Source organism: Dipodomys ordii, unplaced genomic scaffold (genome assembly GCF_000151885.1).
Source record: "Dipodomys ordii isolate 6190 unplaced genomic scaffold, Dord_2.0 Scaffold32, whole genome shotgun sequence".
NCBI lineage: Eukaryota > Metazoa > Chordata > Mammalia > Rodentia > Heteromyidae > Dipodomys > Dipodomys ordii.
The window spans coordinates 4,208,845-4,231,036 of NW_012267248.1; the positions used below are offsets into that span (position 1 = coordinate 4,208,845).

Genomic DNA, 22,192 nt, shown 5'->3' on the forward strand with positions numbered 1-22,192 from the left:
ATCTGAGGATTATGATTTGAAGCTAGCTCAGGCAGAAAAGTCTGTAAGATTCTGACTTTCAAGTAGCCACCCAAAAGCAGAGCTGTGACTGGAATAGTAGAGTGCCAGCTTGAGTGGAAAAGCTAAAGGGCCAGGCCCTGGGTTCAGGCTCCAGTAGGCAACAACAAAAAAGGGAAAAGGAAAAAAGAAAGAAACACACAAACCAAAAATAGATAACTGATATTTGAAATGATTCTGGTATATAAAGCCAATCAAAAGATCTCTAGAGGGGGCTGGGAAGGTGGCTCAGTGGTAGAGCGCTTGCCTTGAAAATAATTTCCATAACAAATGAGAGCAAAAAGACTTGCAACCTAAATGTATAAAGAACTCTTACAACTCAAAAATGAAATAACAAAGAATCTAACTTAAAAATAGTGGCAAGTATATTTCAACAGTTCTTCACCAAAGAAGTAGTATACATGGCTAATGAAAGGGCGTTCTATAAGTATAAAGTGTAAAATAAAACCACCAGACAGCTCTACACCCCTACTCATATGATTAAAGTTAAAAAAGATATAGAAGGAAGGGTCTAAGCGGCCCTGGTCAAGTGGTAGAGGGCCTGCCTTACAAGAAGGAGGCCTTAAATTCAATCCCTAGAACCACCAAAAAAATAAACAAATGTGCAACTAAAAAGACATAGTAGCTGGTAGCCAGTAGCTCATGCTTGTAATCATAGCTATTCAGGAGGATGAGATCTGAGGATCGAGATTCAAAGCCTGCCTGAGCAGAAAAATCCCTGTTAGACCCCTAGCTCCAATTAACTGTTCGGAAAACAGAAATGGGACTGTGGCTCAAAGTGGTAGAGTGTTAGTCTTGAGCAAAATTGCTTAGGGACAGTGCCCAGGACCTGAGTCAGATGTCAGATGGACCAGAGAGAGAGAGAGAGAGGATGATGGGAGGAAGGAAGGAAGGAAGGAAGGAAAGAGAGAGAAAGAAAGAAAGAAAGAGAAAAGAAGAAAGATATAGTAACCAAGTTTAGTTTGTTCCAAAGAGTTCAGAGCAAATGGAACTCTACAGTGCTAGATTGTTACAGTGGTATACCCACTTTGGGAGAGAATCCTATAATTTGAGTTACACTTTTCTCACAACCAGCAGTTCTGCTGCCAGGTTTATATCCAGGAGAACTGAAAACTTAAGTCACCCAGAATCCTGTACACAACCACCTTTTTATTAGAATTAGAAAAAAACCTTGATTTACAACTTCATTGACAAAACAGAAATTGTTCGAGGTGCATAAAAAAGATTATACATTTAAATCACTTTAATCATAATAACTAAACCACTGGACTTAACAGTGGTGGCATTAAATGGAAAATGGAGAAACAAATTATGATACATCCTTACAAGGATTATTATACAGCAATGAAAAGGAACAAACTATTAGTATGCAACAGCAGAACACTCAAAAACCTTTTGCCAAGTGACAGAGCCCGAAGTAAGATTTCAGAATTAAGGATTCTATTTATGTAAAATTATAGAAAAGCCAAAACTGTAGGGACCAATTGCAGATTGGTCCCTCGATTGCATGGGGATGATAGGAAGAATGGATTAGCTACAAGGAAGATATACTCTGGGGGCAATGGAGGTCTTCCCTGTACCAGAAATGGTATAGCTCTATTAACTCAATGTTTATAAAAATCTATTTACGCTGGGTGCCAGTGGCTCACACCTGTAATCTTAGCTACTCAGGAGGCTGAGATCTGAGGATCACTGTTAAAAGCCAGCCTGGGCAGGAAAGTCCATGAGACTCTTATCTCCGATAAAGCACTAGAAAACCGGAAGTGGCGCTGTGGCTCAAATGGTAGAGCACTAGCCTTGAGCTGAAGAGCTGAGGGATAGTGCCCAAGCCCTGAATTCAAGCCCCACAACCAACAACAACAAAAAAATCTTATTTACAACACACTTTTAAAGAAGTATATCTTGCCATATACCAGTGGTTCATGTCTATAATCTCAGGAGGCTAAGATTTGAGAATAGAGATCTGAAGCCAGCCTAGAAGGAAAGTCTGTGACTCTTATCTCTAATTAACCACAAAAAGCTGGAAGTAGAGCTGTGGCCAAATGGTAGAGTGCTAGTAGCCTTGAGCAAAAAAGCTCAAAGGACAGCACCTAGGGACAGCAGCTAGGCCCTGAGTTCAAGACTCCGGACTGGCACATTTGTGCATGTGCAAACACACACACATACACACACACACACACACACACACACACACACACACAGAACTGGGTGTGGTGGTATATGGCCTGTAATCCCAGCACTCAAGAGGCTGAGGCCAGATTGTGAATTGACAGTCCATCCTGGAATATATTTCCAGCCTGAAATGTGTTTCCAGACTACACTGTGAGATGCTCAGGGAGCCAAGATCTGAGGATTGCAGTTCAGAGCCAACCTAAGCAGACAGTCCAGATTTTTTACTTAATCAGCAAGGGGCCAGAAGTAGAGGCATGGATCAATTCATAGAGTGCCACACATGAGCAAGAAAGGCAGGTGATAATGCAAGGTCCTCAATTCAAGCCCCAATCTTGGCACAAAAAGAAGAGAGAAAGTGAAAGAAAAAGGAGAAAGGTAAACAAAGGAGGAGAAGAAAAAAGTAAGAAAGAGAAAAAACTGAGGGAAGGAAGGAAAAGAAAACCAAAATTGTGAAATTATAAACAAATCATGGCTTTTAAAATCCCATGAAAATTGATTTTCAGTTCTCTCCTTATCCCTGACAGGCAACATTTCATACTCCATTTAGCCACCTCGGCCAGACGGCAGAGGGATGCTCCTCTTACACTTTCCCGAAGATAATGGGCCCAGCCAAGGTAACTTTGAGAAGCTTAAAAACAAGATGTAATGTGTAATTTCTCTTCATAAAATAATCCTGTCTTCCCCCTCCCTTCCCTTCCTAAGATAAGAAAAAGCTATAGAAGCTAAATCACTTGCTGCAACTTGAGAAATTTTACATATGGAGAAATCAGGCTCTGAGAAGGATCTCTCTGTGGGGGACCCTCTTCTCTCTCTGCCAAGTGGCTGAGACAGTGCTGGGCCTTGTGGATAAGTAACATCCACTGAGAATGAGACCACATGACATCTTGCAGTCACATGACTATGTAGGCAGAGCTTACTAGCATGCCTCAGCCTGTCAGCCCAGTTTGCCAGCATATGAGACACTGGTTTCTCAGGTCCATCTCTGTGTTGGCCAGATCCTGTGGCATGATTCCCAAGAAAATGCTTAGCAAATATTCTTTAGCATCTCAAAGCAAGGGAGAGGAAAAGATACATGATGTGTGAATGAGTGTGTGTGTGTATGTGTACATGTGTGTGTGTACATGTGCATGTGCTAGTACTGGGGCTTGAACTCAGAACCTCACACTCTAGGTTTGGCTTTTTCTCTCAGAGGCCAGGCTCTACTACGTGAGCTGCACCTCCACTTCTGGCTGGTTAATTGGAGATAAGGGTCTTTTGGATTTATCTGCTTAGACTAGCTGTGAACCAGATCTTCAAATTTCAGCTTTCCAGATAGCTAGAATTCCATACCTCTTATTCAGTTTTTAAACTCTCATTATGCTATCATGTACCCTGAGTTGTTATTCAGGGTTGCATTTTAAAAAGTAGAGCAGAACCAACTCATAAGACTTAGAACATTTGCAATAGAGTTTATTGTTCTGGAAGAGACATTGCAAATGTAGAAAGAACTTCCATTTAGTGGCTTCAGACTAGAGATGCAATATAAGACAGCCTCATTTTCCTTCAGCCAAATAAAACTCAGCCAGATGCCTGTGGCTCGTCCCTGTAATCTAGCTACTCAGGAGGCTGAGATCTGAGAATCTTAGCCCAGGCAGAAAAGTTTGTGTGAGACTCTTACTTGCAATTAAGCACCAAAAGGCCAAGAGTGGAATTGTCCTTCAAGTGGTAGAGAGCCAGCCCTGAGCAAAAAGATAAGGGACAGTCCCTAGGCCATGACTTCAAGCCCCATTACAGGCACATAAATGAATATTATAAAATAAATTTAAATGTCTGTGCAGGTCAAGAAAATTCTCTGGGAAAAACAGCAAGCAGTAGAATTTTGTTACTCTAAAAGTTGACATGTATCATGATATTTCTCCCTTGTTTAAATGTTTTCTTTTGTAATCACTTCATAGGGCAAACAGAAAACCATAGGTTCTGTGGTTTCAGGTCATTTTTGTCTGGAGATTGCCATTCTGCAACATAGATCCTCCTGGATCTCCTTTTAAAGATAGAAGCCTGCAATGAAAGTAGCCTGTTTTGTAAACTGTGAGGTCATTAGCTTCTCCCTTACTGTGAAACACACACAACCCCATAGCCCACTCACAGATCTGTGTCTCCTGAAAACATTCAGCTCTCATATGAACTGAAGACTTGTTGTTTGATTAAGCTAGCATCTTAACCTTTCTTTCCATTTCAGGCAACTGAGATGCTTATTTTTGGGAAGAAGTTAACAGCAAGAGAGGCATGTGCCCAAGGCCTTGTAACTGAAGTTTTTCCTGAAAGCACTTTCCAGAAAGAAGTTTGGGCCAGACTTAAAGCATATGCAAAACTCCCCCCAAATGTTAGTATTCTATCCCTCCTCCTCCCCCACATAGGAACCATGGAACTAGTTCCCTAAGGGGAAAATGTGTTTGCCTTAAAAAAATGCTTTGTTTAAAATGACAAGAATATTTGGCTTCAAACACATGTCAATTTGGGATTGAAAATAATATAAAAGTATTAGAAGCATTGATTTTTTTAAAATAAAACTTATCAAATAGAGGAGTGGTTCTTTATGGGAATAACTTGAAGAGGAGGATAGACAGAATTTACTAAGCAACAATGCTTGATAAGAAATGTACTCATTACCTTGCCCATGTAATTGTAACCCCTCTGTATGGTATTTTCACAATAAAAAAAATGTCAGTGTGGCAAAAAAAAAGAATTTACTAAGAACTTTTAGATTACAGGGGAAGGACTGGAGGCATGGCTCAGCTAGCTTTTGAGTGAAAGCTTCAGACGCTGAGTTCAGTCCTAGTTGCAAGGAGGGAAAACCCCTAGAATACAAGAGAAAATCCAGAGATATTGACTACTCATTAGTAGCCTTACTGTGTAGCTCATTTGTTTTTATATGTGATTGTTAGAGGGATTGCTTGCTCTTTTATTCTTGTTTTTCATATGTGCTCTTGGAACTTGAAGTTTTAGTCTTGATCTTTTGGGCATTTTTAGAAGTGGATAGACCTGCCTGATAACTATTGAAGTGATTTGTATGTATATTTAAAGTTGGGCTTACACAAGTGCTTAAGACTTATCAGGATTAGTTCATGGACATTTGAATGACTAAAATCCATCAAAAATAATTCCACTTTAACAATATTGTGGGTTTTGTTTTATCAGGCCATGAAGATTTCCAAAGAGTTAATCAGATCTAATGAAAAAGAAAAGCTACATGCAATTAATGCTGAAGAATGCACTATCCTCCAGGGAAGATGGCTGTCTGATGAGTGCATGAATGCAATTGTGAATTTCCTATCCAGGAAAGCAAAACTCTGATGACCATTAGGTATGCTGGGAGTTCTGATTTCTAATACTTGATCTAAATCAACTTCCTTGTGCCTTTTTCCATTGCTAACATAATTATTATGATAGTAAAAATGTTACCATTAAACTGTTACCCTTACACCTCTGATGAAAAATAAAACCTTCAGTAAAGGAAGGTCTTTTGTTTCACATTTGTTTGTGTGTGTGTGTGTGCATGTGTTTGTTTGTGTTTGTGTTTTGGTAATAGTCTTACATCTAGGTGGCACTGGTGGCTCACATCAATAATTCTAGCTATCTGGGAAGCTGAGATCTAAGGATTGAACTTTGAAGCCAGTCCATACAGAAAAGTCTATCAGATTCTTCTCCCCAGTTAGCCAGCAAAAAGCTGGAAGTGGAGATGTGGCTCATGTGGCAGAGCATCAGCTTTGAGTGAAAAAGCTAAGGACAGCACCTAGTTTTAGATCTTTTGTCATGAATCGTTGCTGCCAGGAACAGTTGAACATTGTGCCTGGGATTCTGCTGTAGAAGGCAGACACTGCTCTGCAAGCTGAAGTTAAATCTTCATACACTAAGATAGCGCTTTGTCGTCCACAAGGAGTGACAGTCCGAATTGGGCCAAACATCGACAGCTTTCGGACCACGGACCTCAGATCCTCAATAGGTTGCATGTTCTTTTTCAACCATCTGGCAAAGGAGGAAATGGAAGAAGTAAACAATTAGAAATCAAATATGGATCTTAGGGTTTTTTTAATTTTCATTTACAGTAGTGGTTTAAGATACAAAATTTTAGTAAGGAAGTCAAGAAAACATGTCCAAGACTTTTTCTATACCGAAAACTATAAGATACTGTTTTAAAGAAATGAAAGAACTAAACATATGGACAGATACAGATTGGAAGACTCAATTGCTATTAGCATTCTACTCTATTGATGTACACTATTTGATCTACTCTATTGATCAGCTCAGTTGCAACCAAGCTAGTTGTAGGCTGTTGGGGCACAAAGACTCTGTAAGACTTATAAGACTTGTAAGACTCTGGGGATGGGGCCATAATTCAAATATATAATTCAAATACATTTGCCTCTTGGGTTTAATCACTAGTACTTTCTAAAAAAATACCATGAAATAATGCAAGGCAAACCACAGTCTACCACTTCCATAGCAAAGAATTTCCATTGAGAATGTATAGAGGATTCTTATAATTCAGTAACAATGCATAAATTAAGCAGTCATTTCATGACAGAAGCTACTCAGATGTCTAGTAGGAATATGAAATGGTTCTTACAGTTACGGGGATGTGCAATTTCCCTTCCATTTGAGTTGGCAGGAAGGGGAAGTCTTGGCAAGCATTCACCAAAGATCTACCTCTACATTCCATGATATGAGAGAAAACATGATTCATGTCATTCTGAGTCTGGCTTATTTTACTTCACGTGATCTTTAGTTCTGTCCACTTTCCTGTGAACACCCTGATTTTGTTTTTTATGACTGAATAGAATTCCAATGTACATAAACCACATTTTTTCTTTCCATTCATCTGTTGTGGGCATCTAGGTTAATTTCCTTGTTTGGCTAATTGTGAATGGTGCTTCAATGCACATGGTGTGCAGGTGGTGGCTACAGTGACTCTTGTTACTGCCTCTCTTGACTGTATCAAAAGATATATTGAGCCAGGTGCCGGTGGCTCATGCCTGTAATCCTAGTTACTCAGGAGGCTGAAAGCTGAGGATTGCAGTTCAAAGCCAGCCCAGGCAGGAAAGTCTATGAGACTCTTATCTCCAATAAACCACTAGAAAACTGGAAGTGGTGCTGTGGCTCAAGCGATAGAGTGCTTGTCTTGAGCTGAAGAGTACAGCTCCCAGGCCCAGAGTTCAAGCTCCACGACTGACAAAAAAAAAAGATACATTGAAAGTAACTGATGTTCAGAGTCACAATGATGAGGTTACCTGTGACCTGCTTGTTTTGCAAAATGCATACCTGTGGTTAAGCAACGTAGGACCACAAATGTAAACAATGCTCCAACACATGGCAAGAAAAATTTAAGGAACTGGCTCTTGCAATTATTGGCACAGATGAGTTGGATGTTTGTAATACCAGTAAGCAGACTAGAAATCTCAGCAGGATTGGTCCAAAGGCAGACTGGAGGATAAATTCCTTATTCTTTCAGGAGCCTCAGTCTTTTTCTGTTGAGGCCTTCCAGAGATGGAATGTGACCCACCAAATTATAGAAGACCATCTTCTTCACCTAAACACTACTGATTAATATGAAAATCTCGTCTAAAACATTCCTTTACAGCAGCATCCAGTGTGTGAACAAATCAGGTACCCAGCCAATTTGGTGTATAAAGTTAACTTTCATGTAAGCTGAGTGCAGGAGAGTTCATCTATCATCCCAGTTACTTCAGAGACTGAGTTAGGAGGGTTATTTGAAACCAGGAGTTACATAACCCAGCCTGTTTACATAGCCAAACATATTTTTTAGTGTATGAATTACATATGGAACAACAAAAGACCTAGAACAGCCAAAGCAATTCTAGGCAAAAACAATAATAATACTGTGGGTGGTATCATAATAGCAGAACTCAAACTCTATTACAGAGCCATAATAACAAAAACAGCTTGATAGTAGCACAAAAAATAGAATCAAAGATCAATGGAATAGATTTTAGAAGACGCAGAAATAAAACCATATCTTTCGGTTATCTGCTATTTGATAAGGGAGCTAAAGACATACAATGGGGGCAGGTAAGATAGTTTCTTCAACAATTGGTGTTGGGAAAACTGAGCAGCCATATGCAAAGAACTAAAAGTGGATTGCTGTTTGTCACCATGCACTAATATCAGTTCAATGTGAATCAAAGACCTCAACATCAGACCTGAAACTTTAAAACTACTGCAAGAGAGAGTAGGATAAACATTAGAACATACAGGTATAGGTAGAAACTTCTTGAATAGAGTCCCAGAGGCACAACAGATAGGAGAGAAATTTGACAAGTGGGACTATATTAAAATAAAAAGTTTCTGCACAGCCAAGAACATAGTTACTAAACTAAAAACACAGCCAACTAATTGGGAAACAATCTTTACCAGCAATACATCAAAGGCCTAATGTCCAATATATACAAGGAGCTCAAGAAACTAACCCCTCCCAAGCCTAATAAACCAATCACTAAATGGGCAAGGGAGCTAAGGAGAGGCTTCTCCCAAGAAGAGGTAATAACGACAAAGAAAAACACAGCCATAAAGAAATACAAATCAAAACAACTCTGAGATTTCATCTCACCCCAGTAAGATTGGCCAGCATTGTGAATTCGAACAACAAATGTTGGCGGGGATGTGGGGAAAAAGGAACCCTGCACTGTTGTAAACTAGTACAACCACTCTGGACAGCAGTCTGGAGGTTCCTCAAAAAATTAAACATAGGGGCTGGGAATGTGGCTTCGTGGTAGAGTGCTTAAGCACGCATGAAGCTTTGGGTTCAATTCCTCAGCACCACATAAACAGAAAAAGTCAGAAGTGGTGCTGTTGCTCAAGTGGTAGAGTGCTAGCCTTGACCAAAAGCAGTTCAGGGATAGTGCCCAGGCCCTGAATTCAAGTCCCAGAACTGGCAAAGAGAGAAGAGAGAGGGGGGAGGAAGGAGGAGAGGGGAAGAGAGAGAAACATAGTCCTTCCCTATGACCCAGCCACACCACTCATAGGAATCTACCCTGAACACATGAACAGGATATGATAAGGACACCTGCATATCCATATTCATTGCCACACTATTCACAGCCCAGATGCCCTACAATAGATTAGTAGATCAAAAAAAAATGTGGTACCTATACACAATTGAATTTTACATAGCAGAAAGAATACAATAATGTCATTTGCAGGAAATGGATGGAACTAGAACAAATCATGTTAAGTGAGATAAGCCAAGCTCAGAGTAACAAATGGCTCATGTTCTCTCTGATATGCAAAGTTAGATCTAAAATGTACCAGGATATGACAAATTATATAGGATTCTAGATACTCACACACAGTGATACTAGAAGAGGATATTCTTAGGAGAGAAACACAAAGGTACAATGCCTAAATTTTTTTGCCTATTCATATTTATATAAAATAATATAAATACTGTAATGAACTCCAAGATATGGAAACAAAAGTTTGTTGTTGTTGTTTTTTTACTTTTTGATGATTCTGTCTTCTTTACCTTACATAGGGTGTATATTCACATGTATATCTTTGGGAGGATGGGGGGAAGGCACAGAACTTGAGGGATAAAGGGCAGAAAAAGTGCAGCAGTGGAGCTCACTAGACACTGATGAAAGTGAACTATCCAAGTCGGATGGAGATGGGAAGGAAGGACTAACAGAGAATGAGGGAACAGAGGACACTGAGTGAAAGGACATATACTCATTACCTGACTCGTGTAATTGTAATCCCTCTGTACATCACCTCTATAATAACATTAAATTTATTTTAAAATAAAAATATTAAAATATTTTTCACATTTTAAAATGAATGAATGAATAAGTAACCAGCATGTCAAATGTTTACCAATGAGTTTTACTCCTGCCTACATATGAGCTCAGGGACTTTGATGCAATGTCAGCATTGGTGAGTCAGCAGACAAGGACTTGGACATGTTCAGGCATGGCTCTAGTGCTTGCTGTCCTGAAGGGAGATAGCTGCAACTCCTCGGTGCCATCTCCTTATCATCCCACAAGGATGAGTTGGCTTCACTTAGAGCTCATACAGCTCTGAAGGCCTGTGGGTCTTACCTCAGTTGGAGGCAGAGGTAACAAATGGGAGGAGAAAAAGACACAGAAGTCTTTTGATTGAACTCAGGTCCTCACACTCTGGCTTAGCTTTTTGGCTCAAGGCTGGTGCTCTGCCACTTAAGGTATACCTCTATTTCCATCTTTTTGCTGGTTAGAGATAAGAGTCTTTTGGATTTATATACCTCGGCTGGCTTTGCACTGTGCTCCTCAGATCTCATCCTCCTGAATGGTGGGATTACAGACATGAGACGCCAGCTACTGGACTATTCTTCCATCTTTCCTTCCTTCTTTCCTCCTTTCTTCCTCCCTCCCTTCTTTCCTTCCTTTTTGCCAGTACTTGGGCTTGAACTAAGGTCCTTGCACTTGCTCTATTTGCACTTTACCACTTGAACCATTCCCCCAGTCCAGATTTTTACTAGTTAATTAGTGATAAAGTCTGGAAGAGTTTTTTTTTTTTGCCAGTTCTGAGGCTTGAACCCTGGTCCTGAGCACTGTACTTAAATTCCTTTTTGCTGAAGGCTAGCACTCTTCCACTTGAGCCACAGGGCCACTTCCAGCTTTTTCTGTGATTTAATTGGAGTCTCAAAGACTCCCACCCAGGCTGGCTTTAAAATGCAATCCTCAGATCTCAGCCTCTTGAGTAGCTAGGATGACAAGAGTGAGCCACCAATGCCTTGCTTAAAACTTGATTTCTTTTATTAAAAAAAAAAGTGACATCCTAGCTATGCTCATGCCTGTCATCCTAGCTGCTCAGGAGGCTGAGGTGTAAGGATCACTGTTTGAAGCCAGCTGGGCAGATAAATCCAAAGGACTCAACTCCAATTAATCTGCAAAAGCTGGAAGTGAAAAAGTGACTCAAGATGGAATGCCATCCTTAAGCAAAAAAAGCCAAGCAAGAGCCCAAAAGAAGGAAGGAGAGAGGAACAGAGCAAGAGGGAGGGAGGGAGGAAGGGAGAGAGAGAGGGAAGGAGGGAGAGATTCTCTATTTCTGAATGTGTCTCTGTAAGACAAAAATTAGACAACCTACCTGACAATTATGGTGCACATTGGAGGCTCCTTTATGTTTTTCTTCCACAAATTGCATCTCTTCCACCCTTCAACATTGCTGATTCTCCTCTTCTTCCACAAGGGCATCTTGCTTGGCTTTGGGGACAGACAAATCTCTTCTGGCAATTGTTGTCTTGCTAAGATCTTTTCTAAGCCAGATAATTCTGATTCATCATCTGATAACAGGACAAACAAAAATGTATCATTCCTTTCCGTTTTTGCAAAGCAAGAGTTCTTTGGCATCGACATGCTTTTGTATACAGGGGTGGGAGCACATAAGCTGGGGGCAGAAGCCAAGGACTTGAGCATGCTAGGCAAGAGTTCTGCTAAGACATACTACAGCCCTATTTTTATCTGTTTTTCTGCCTTTCTTTTTTTTTGTTGTTGTTGTTGTCAATACCAGCCTTGAACTCAGGGCCTTGCACTCTTACTTGGCTTTTTTTACTCAAAGCTGGAACTCTTGGTCCACTTAAGGCATTTTGCTGGTTAATTGGAGATAACAGTTCCTCCTCAGATTTATCTACATGGGCAGATAAAGCTTTACCCTAGCCAGAATTCCAAAGCACAGGCTCAGGACTTAAAGGAATCATTTCTTCCCTGTAGTGCAATACATCTTGACTGTATCTGCCCTCTTTAAATTGGTTTGAACCAAAGCAAAGTCTTACTGAACCCAAATACCTCTGAAACAAGACACATGGAAGTTTCTGTGGCAGAAACTACCAGCTGCTAAAAGTATATCATTGTCAGTCAGCATTTGTATTATGCTAAAGGAACAAAATCAAAAGCAACATATAACTGGAATATCACTATAAAAGCAAAAACCAGGCGTGCACGCATTGGCTCCTGGGCTGTGGCCTGCTGGGCAGCTCTCTGTGGGGCAGCTCCCGGCATGGTAGTCTGGTGCCTCCCTGCTGCCCGCCTCACAGTGGCTGCCGCTGCTCTACAATGACCATCACCATCCCCTGCCCTGCAGCAGCCACCGCCTCAGTTCTGTGGTGCTCTTGGTGACACATTTATGGAGTTTCTGAGGGGCAGTGGAGATTACTGTCAGACACAGCACGACCTCTGTGCAGACAAGTGAACTGGAGAAATCCATTACTACTCTACCAAGAAGCCCCGTAAGAGTGGTTAACCTGGACACAGAAGTGTTGGATTGCAATCTGCAGAGCATTTTCTAAGAGTTCTGACCTGGATGGGGTAAACCTCAATGCACTTGCTTTCTATTGCCTCAGTATGACTGGATTGAAGAGTTGCTACTTCCCATTAGGAGGTTCATTTCGTTTATGATTACTCCCAATTTCAAAGAGCACTGAGAATTTTAAGTGGAGTATATTGAAGTAGACTTCAGCATCTTTGCATCATTCCTGTATTCGATTTTTTAAAGTCTTTCATAACCCTATTGAGTGCTTTAAGTAAGTTAACATAGCTGGAATGAATCACCCTGCTCCTGTGGAAGTCACGTACATGAACATGAGATTCCTTATTACACACAATCCAACCAATGCAGCCTTAAACAAGTTTATTGAGGAACTTAAGAAGTATGGCGTTACCACAATTGTAAAAGTATGTGAAGCAATATACGACACTACTGTGGTGGAGAAGGAAGGCATCCACATTCTCGATTGGCCTTTTGATGATGGTGCGCCACTCTCTAACCAGATTGTTGATGACTGGTTAAGTCTTGTAAAAATAAAGTTTCATGAAGAAACTGGTTGCTGTATTACTGTGCGTTGTGTTGCAGGCCTTGGAAGAGCTCCAGTGCTTGTTGCCCTGGCACTAATCGAAGGTGGAATGAAATAGGAAGATGCAGTACAGTTCATAAGACAAAAGCAGCATGGAGCCTTTAACAGCAAGCAGCTTCTGTATTTGGAAAAGTACCACCTAAAATGTGGCTATGCTTTAAAGATGCTAAGGGTCACAGAAACAACTGTTGCATTCAATAAAACTGAGTGCCTGGTGCCATTACCTCAGAAGTGGATTTTGAGGTGGAACCTAATTTGTCATAACAATATTGGTTTGGTGAATGAGTCTAGTGAAACTTCCATAGGAATATTGAAAAGCAGTTTCTCAGGCTGCAAGCTTGACACAATTGCTGTTTGGGTTTTGATTGACCTATTTGGACACTTTGCAAAACACACTCACATAAATACACACAAAATTCTTGTTGTTCGGCATTTAAAATGTGCTTATCACTAAATTGACCTTTCCTAAAATCATTGAGTTACATTTTTAAATATATTCCCATGCAAGAATCTTTATCAATATATAAGAAATTTAGAAAGATTAGGTGCAAAAATATCCACCACAATATTTGTGTATACCATTCAGGACCGAAATTCCAGAAGCTCTAGACCTATATGGTTTATTCCTTCAGTCATTTCAAACATTGTAGGGCCTCTGGCTATTTGCCTGTTCATTTTATGTTTACATATTCCATATTCATACATCAGGTTTGTGTAACCATTGATATTTTTTTTTACCAAGTCTTAAGGTGATTATTTAAGGTCTTTCTATATGTCTTTATGCTGTTATAGAAAACCTCCATTTTGAAAGTCTTCATTGTTACAGAAGCACATGTCTTTACTAATGTCTCCAGACAGAAAACCCTTACAGTTAATTTAATGTTGGCACTCTGAGGTGCAGCCTCACAGCGAGGGCCTGAAAGAATGGGAGGGAACTATTGATTATTTTTAGTAAAATATTGCCTTTGTCTTATGCAGAACATGTAGAATATGCTGTTTAATAACTACTTTTTAAGTATACATGCTTTGTTTTAGCAAACATTCTTAATCATAAAATTTCTGATATTGTATTTTTTCCATTCTTACACATTGTTTACCACCTTATTTTTGTTTGAATTGTGATGTTTCCCCCTTTATCTTCCCAGCCTCTCTTGCAAAAAAAGGGGGGGAGGCAGTTTCTGCTATTGAAATTGAGCAGATATCTAATATTTTATAAGCCTTTTGAGTTGTGTAACTTAATATTTGGATACTTGATGATTTGTCCTATTATGTAATTGATAAAATGGTGATGTGTATTAATGTTAGTTCAACCATATATTTATACTATCTGGGAACATGTGGTTATAGTTCTGTGGGAGAAACAATTTGTCAGTGTTCACCAGCTTGTAAAAACTTAGTGTGAGACCTTAAACACCTAATTAAATAATTAAATGAAAAAAAAAGCAAAAGCCACTTCTCTAACTTCACATAAACATATTTCACTTTAAAGTTAACTTTAAAGTTGTGTTTTCGTGGCAAAACTGACATGAAAAGATTTTCATTGGTATAAGTAAAATTAAACAATTCTGAGAAATGTATATATAAAATGAAAGTATTTTCTCCTGAATTCTTTTTTTTTTTGGGGGGGGGTCCAGTCATGGGGCCTGAACTCTGGGCCTGGGCGCTGTCCCTCAGATCTTCAGCTCAAGGCTAGCACTCTACCACTTGAGCCACGGCACCACTTCCAGCTTTTTTTTCTTTTTGCTTATGTGGTGCTGAGGAATGGAACCCAGGGCCTCATGCATGCAAGGCAAGCGCTCTACCACTGAGCCACCTTCCCAGCCTGAATTCTTTTTATTCTCCTGAGTTTTCTTTGAATTCACATACAAATTTATATGTGTGTCATTGGACATAAATGGAATCCTGCTGTGTTTTTTTTTCTTTTGTGGCTTATTTATTAAAACTTTATACTAGTAGTCTTGTAGATATTTGAATGTCAACCTTCATTATGGTTTGGATCTTGAATATTCTTCAGAGGCCCATGTGCTTAAAGGTTTGGATGCTATTGTGTAGCATTTTGAGAGATGGGGCCTTTAGGAAGTAGTGCCTACCCAGAAACACAACAAATCAAATAAATGGGATTGCATTAAACTGCAGAATTTCTAGCAAAATAACTAGAAAGGAAATAAGGAAGAAACATGAAGAAATGCTCAACATCCCTGGCTATAAGAGTAATGCAAATAAAAGCAACATTGAGATTCCACCTTATCTCAGTTAGAATGGCCATTATCAAGAAATCTAATATCAGATGCTGGTGGGGATGCGGCCAAAAGGGAATGCTACTACACTATTGGTGGGAGTGTAAACTTGTTCAACCACTCTGGAAAGTAGTATGGAGATCCCTCAAAACACTAAACATAGAGCTCCCCTATGACCCAGCAATCCCACTCCTGGGCATTTACCCAAACGACCACAAACAAGGCCATACTAAAGCTACCAGCACAACCATGTTCATTGCAGCATTATTTACCATAGCTAAGATAGGGAATCAACCCACATTCCCCTCAGTAGATGAATGGATCAAGAAAATGTGGCACACACACACACACACACACACACACACACACACAATGGAGTTCTATGCTTCCATCAAAAAGAATGGCATTGCCCCATTTCTAAAGATATGGAAAAATCTTGAAAAAAATTACATTAAGCAAAGAAAGCCAGGCCCAAAGAAATGTAGGTTGCATGGTTTCCCTCATTTATAATAACTAGAATATGTCTATGGTATTCTTAGCAAGGGATCGCATTAGCCCAATTGCTAAGTGCATAGGACCGTTTATAATAAAGCATATCAAAATGAACTCCAAGGGGGCTGGGAAGGTGGCTCAGTGGTAGAGTGCTTGCCTTGCATGTATGAGACCCCCCACCCCAAAAAAAGAACTCCAAGAACTGAAGACAAGAGGTCCATTTTTTTGTTGTTTTTTGTCGGTTGTGGAGTCTGACCTCTGGGTCTGGGCACTGTCCCTCAGCTCTTCAACTCAAGGCTGGTGCTCTATCACTTGAGCCACAGCGCCACTTCTGGCTTTTTCTGCTTATGCGGTGCTGAGGAATCTAACCCAGGGCCTTATGCATGTAAGGCAAGCACTCTACCACTGAGCCACCTTCTCAGCCCAATAAGAGGTTCTTATTATGTCCTATATGCAGTTATTTCTATTTGTTTTCTGTTTTAGTTTTCTGTACCCGTTGTCTTATAAGTAAGGTTTTCTGATTTGTAGAAAGGAAAGGGAATCACAGAAATAGCAGGACAAAGAGTGAACTAATGCAACAATGATACCAACAAGACACTATACTGGAAATGAACTTTATAACTCTGAGGAGGGAGAGGAGTGAAGGAGGTGGGAGAGGAAAGGGATAGTGGGAGAACAACAAAGGAGAGGTAACAATGCTCTACAAGAAATGTATTCAGGGGCTGGGAAGGTGGCTCAGTGGTAGAGCGCTTGTCTTGCATGCATGAGGCCCTGGGTTCAATTCCTCAGCACCACATAAGCAAAAGGAAAAAAAGCTGGAAGTGGCACTGTGGCTCAAGTGGTAGAGCGCTAGCCTTGAGCTGAAGAGCTGAGGGACAGCGCCCAGGCCCAGAGTTCAGGCCCCACAACCAGACCCAAAAAAGAAATGTACTCATTACCTTACTCATGTAACTATAACCCCTCTGTACAGAATCCTTACTATGTATGTGTGTGTGTATGTATGTATATATATATATATATTTAAAGAAATGTACTCATTACCTTACCTATATAACTGTAACCCCCTGCAGCATGAATATACCTATTTGTTTGATCATTCGGCTATTGAATGACATTGGGCTGTTCACATACATCCACACACACCCTGTTAATGCACTTGTATGCATAGGTGTATTCATCAATATTTGATAGCAAATGGGAAGCTGCTAGTCTGAGGGACATGAATATGTAACAAGATGAAAGCATGAATTTTTCTGGTGTCCCAATTTTCTCCTAAGAAAGTCAGAGAAAAAAATCCAGCAGGTATCAGATACCTATTAGTACACAAAACACTAATCTATATATTACAAAAACAAAACCCTAGTCAGGTGCTAGCTGTAATCCTAGCTACTCAGGAAGCTAAGGTCCAGAGGATCATGGTTTTAAGCCAACCTCAACAGTAAAGTTCCTGAGATTCCATCTCCAAAAATAACCAGCAAGAAGCCTTGAGGTATGTGGTTCAAGCTGAAGAGCCATGAGCAAACAAGCTGAGCAAAGTTGATTGGGACTGGCAAAAAATAAAAAGAAGAACAAGAAAAGAAAAGAAAAAAAGAAAAAGAAAGGTAAAAGAAGAAGGAACCCCTGGAAAGCCCCTATTTCTAAATATGATCATAATGTGGCATGCTGGAGGTTTTTCGGTTCTTAACATAAGGAAGCATGCAGCTGTGAGTGCTTGGGACTGTGGCTACCTGTGGCCACAGAAGAAACAGGACAATGTGGGAAGCCATTATATTTGCATCAACCGGTGAGGGTACATAGAACAGGGGCCTATAATTTTACATACTAAATGTAACCCCATTGGAAGTAGGTTTTCATTGTGTGTGTGTGTGTGTGTGTGTGTGTGTGTGTGTGCTGAAAAGTACTAGGGCTTCAACTCAGGGTCTGGACTCTGACCTTAGCTTTTCCTCTCAAGGCTGTGGCCCTATAACTTGATTCACAGTTCCTCTGCTGGCTTTTTGCTGGTTTATTCAGGATAGAGAGTTTTACAGTTTCTGGGCTTGGTTCAAACTGGTTCTAGCTACTCAGCTTTCTGAGTAGCTAGAATTACAGGTGAGAGCTACTGGCGCCTGACAAGTAGTTGGTTCTGAGCCATCTTGAATAGGCTCTCAAGAAGAATTCTGTCAAAGTATGAGGCCATATTCATGGAAATTGGCTGGAAGTATATGGTATAAAAGCTGGGAAGGGAGGTAATTGAAATGCTTATACCTCTCAAAATTCCTATGTTGGAATTCTAACCTTGAGACTGTCACAAGTAGAGATATTAGGAGATGTATAAGTCATAGTGGTGCAGCCTCAGGAAGGGGGTTAGTGCTCTCATACAAACAGCTGTGAAACCCCTTGCCTCTTCTTCCATGTAAAAACACAGCAAGAAGTTGCTGTCTGTGAGTCAGAAAGTCTTCACCAGACATTGAACCTGCTTTGATGTTGTACTCCCAGCCTCAAGAACACCAGCCAGGTGCCAGTGGCTCACATCTGTAGTCCTAGCTACTCAGGAGGCTGAGATTGAGGATCATGGTTCAAAGCCAGCCCAGGCAGGAAAGTCCATGAGATTATTATTTCCAATAAAAACACTAGAAAACCGGAAGTGGTGCTCTGGCTAAAGAGGTAGAGAGCTCGCCTTGAGCTGAAGAGCGGAGGGTCAGCGCCCAAGCACAGAGTTCAAGTCCCACGACTGAAAAAAAAGAAAGAATACCAGAAAACAAATCCCTTTTGTTTAAAACAATCTATTCAGTCTGTGCTGTTTTGTTACAGCAGCTTAAGCAAAGACTAGTGGGAGTAGAGAAAGGGAAATGTTGGTAGGAAGCTGTAAAAATAAGACACTCAGCAATAGCCCAAAATCCCATACAAAAGTTCTGGAAGGAAAGAGCCAGCTTTTGCTAGCGACTATTACCAGAGGACAGGATTGGCAGAGCGTAAGAGGATGTTTGCCAATACTAGTGGCTCACACCTGTAATCCTAGCTACTCAGCCAACAGAGATCTGAGACTGGCAGTTTGAAGTCAGTCCAGAAAGAAAAGTCTGTGGGACTCTTATCTCCATTATTAATCAGCAAAAAGCTAAAAAGGTGATCTGTGGCTCAGGTAGAGCCTTTGAGCCAAAAAGCCAAGCAACAGAGTGAGATCCTGAGTTCAAGCCATAGTACTGACAAAAAAAAAACCCAAACAAACACAATGTTTTATTATCAAATAACCAAATAACAAATATATATTGTCCCCCCCAGAAAACATTTTTTGTTTCTTTCCTCTCCCTGCCCCTCCTTACCCTAATCAACCTAACTAGGTAGAACAAGAAAGAAAGAAAACAAAAACAAAAACCGCACACCACTACTGTGTCTCTACTAGTTTGTAAGTCTCAATTGAGACAGAGTAGTATGGAGCAGAAAAATTTTAAACTGAGTGAAAGTTTAGAGATCAGATGTTAGAGATGACTTTGGTATATCACTGTGACCAGAAAAGGTCCATAGTTAGCCTAGTTTCCCCTAAGGGTGAAGAACAATATGGAACAAAAAAGGGAAATTGCCACTTCCTTGATACCAAGTTCAGTGTGTGTGTGTGTGTGTGTGCAGAACTGGAGTTTGAGCTCAAGGTCTGTCTTACCAGGTGGTACCCAAACCACTGAGGCACACCTCTAGCCCCCCCTTTTTTTTGGTCAGTTGTGGGGCTTGAACTCTGGGCCTGAGCACTGTCCCTCAACTCTTCAGCTCAAGGCTAGCACTCTACCACTTGAGCCACAGTGCCACTTCCAGTTTTCTAGTGGTTTATTGGAGATAAGAGTTTCACAGACTTTCCTGCCTAGGCTGGCTTTGAACCACGATCCTCAGATCTCAGCCTCCTGAGTAGCTAGGATTACAGGCATGAGCCCCGGGCGCCGGCTTTGCAGGTTATTTTTGAGATGGGGTCTCACTTCCTGCCCAAGCATATGCCTGGACCTCAATGCACTTGTTTTAGGTTTCACCTTGTTTCTGAGATGACAGGAAGGCATTATCTCATCTAGTTTCCCTCCACTGAGAGAGTCTCACAATTTTCTAAGTTGGCCTGGACCCATTCTCTTGATTTTAGCTTTCCACAAAGTTTAGGATGACAGGTGGTTGCCCCTGTGCCTAGCTGTGAGTTGAGAAAGATCTTTTGCAATATCCTGCTTGGCTTCAAACTAATCTTTCAAACCTCAGCCTTTCATGTAGTTTAGGAGGCCAGAAGTGTGCCTCCACACCCAGCTATGGTTAAGAAAGAGTCTCATAAACTTTTCTGCCTGAGCTAGCCTCACTTCATGGTTCTCCCATTCTCAGCCTCCCGAGTAGCTAGGATTACTAGGATTGGAGGAATGACACATTTGACTCAAGTTCAGTTTCTTTATGCCCAATAACATTCATTAGAATTTTTAAAATTGGTAGTGGGGTTTGAACTTAGGGCCATGTGGTTGCTAGCCTGCTACCACTTGAGCTGTCTCTCTAGACCTACCTTTTTCTGGTTATTTGGTCTTGATGGCACTTCTGCATAGGCTGGTCTCAAATCCCAATTTTCCAGATCTCAGCCTCCTGAGTAGTTAGGATGATAGGCATGAAACTCAGGTGCTCAGCTACAGATAAGGACTTTCAAATGATTCTTCAAAAACTCCAAATCAGTTAACATGCCATTGATCTATTGATAGTCTGTGAAAGCACTGACTTCTCTTATATTCATCACTATTGATCATTTTAAATTTGACCATTATGATCACGTTAATAATTATCTTTTACTTCCTTGATGATCAGAGTATTTGAAAATCTTTCATATTTATTAAGGATTTGTAGTTCACTTTGTGGATTATCTGTCCATGAATTTATCACTCTATTGAGATGTTTGTATTTTTAGTTATGTTTTATATTGGGCTGGGAAGGTGGCTCAGTGGTAGAGCGCTTGCCTTGCAATGCATGAGGCCCTGGGTTCGATTCCCAAGCACCACATAAGCAAAAAGAAAAAAGCTGGAAGTGGCACTGCGGCTCAAGTGGTAGAGGGCTAGCCTTGAGCTGAAGAGCTGAGGGACAGCGCCCAGGCCCAGAGTTCAGGCCCCACGACCGTCCCCCCCCCGAAAAAAAGACTATAGAACTAGTTATGTTTTATATTATGTCATCTGTAATAATGTAAGGATTTAGTCACAAAACCTTAAATTCAGAGATTTGGAATTCAAGAGACCAAATTTCTCCTCGCAGTTTAAAACCAATGTATCAACATCTAGTTTCCTTTTCTGGTCTTAATCTCTATGGAAGCTTTTTTCTTCTCCTTACTTTCTTTCTTTTTTAAATTATTTAAACTTGGTTACTTTATTTTGTATTTTTTAAGCTTTACAATATCTGTTTTCCCTGTTAATCATCAAGGCTTTATGGTGAGACAATAAAAGTTTTGTCACATCAGTTGAGCATTACTCAAAAACAATAGACAATCTACAAATTAGAACATTTAGCAAAATACAGTGTCTAGAACACATCTGAACATATCTATCCTAAAATTAGACTTCAAAAGCCACTAAAAAGCAAAAACCAAATAAGCTGTTTAAGACTGACAACCCTATCAGAATGCTGCCAATGGCAGCTTTAAATGCTTGTGCCTACTGAATTCAGGGAATAGAATATTTAAGGGAATGAAAAAACACTGAGAGTATAAAATAAAATCAACATCAGTGCCTTCTTGATCTTTCTAAAGAGAGTAACACATCACTATTCACACTGAAGAATAGCAGAGATAATACATGGAACTTTTATTGGGCTTTTATTTTATAAACATTAGATAAGTCAAGAAGTTAGATCTCAAAGAGAGGAAAATTCAGGTGGTCTTAGAAAACTTATGTGGCCCTCATCAAAACTTGTAAAATGGTGTAAAACATATTTTGAAGCACCCATCATAAGCTCCATTAAAATTATTTACACTGCTATTTCCACTTTCAATATAATCTTAAGGTACTTTTAGATGAGGGCAACAACAAATGGCATAGAAATAATGCCAGAATTGAAGTGAGAATACAGTAGAAATGGAAAAAGGATGGGAGGAGAATGCAATTGGGCAGTAATAACAAACATAATTGTTAAAGTTTCCGTACTAACTAATGCTACAAAATTGTATTTTGGCTCAATGCACAGGACTGCTGAAAATGGCCAGGAAATGAGTGGAATATACTAATGGTCCCAGTTAAATTCTTAACTAACTCTTGATTTGGTTGACTTACTCATGAAGGACTGGTACACACACAGACTGCTTGCTAGCTTTCTGACTATCTTTTGTTTCTTTCAAGAACACTTTTGAAGGTTAAAAGACATCCAAAAGTCAGCAGAACTCTTTTTTTTT

General features: G+C 40.2%; 2 protein-coding genes and 1 pseudogene across 2 annotated transcripts in view; 2 read left to right on the top strand and 1 right to left on the bottom strand.

Annotated features, from left to right (window-relative positions):
- Eci2 (enoyl-CoA delta isomerase 2) overlaps positions 1-5,725 on the top strand; it is a 36,121-nt gene extending 30,396 nt beyond the window's left edge. Inside the window, exons 8-10 of the mRNA XM_013016735.1 lie at positions 2,754-2,843; positions 4,448-4,591; positions 5,407-5,725. Coding sequence (XP_012872189.1) covers positions 2,754-2,843; positions 4,448-4,591; positions 5,407-5,562 — 390 coding nt within the window. The 3' untranslated portion in view covers positions 5,563-5,725. The remainder of the gene's footprint in view (positions 1-2,753; positions 2,844-4,447; positions 4,592-5,406) is intronic.
- The window catches only part of LOC105985900 (chromosome unknown open reading frame, human C6orf201), a 20,882-nt gene continuing 4,295 nt past the window's right edge, over positions 5,606-22,192 (bottom strand). The window contains exons 3-5 of the mRNA XM_013016617.1: positions 11,347-11,542; positions 6,002-6,234; positions 5,606-5,637 (exon numbers count right to left, since the gene is read on the bottom strand). Coding sequence (XP_012872071.1) covers positions 5,606-5,637; positions 6,002-6,234; positions 11,347-11,542 — 461 coding nt within the window. The remainder of the gene's footprint in view (positions 5,638-6,001; positions 6,235-11,346; positions 11,543-22,192) is intronic.
- Positions 12,795-13,331, top strand: LOC105985943 (annotated as a pseudogene).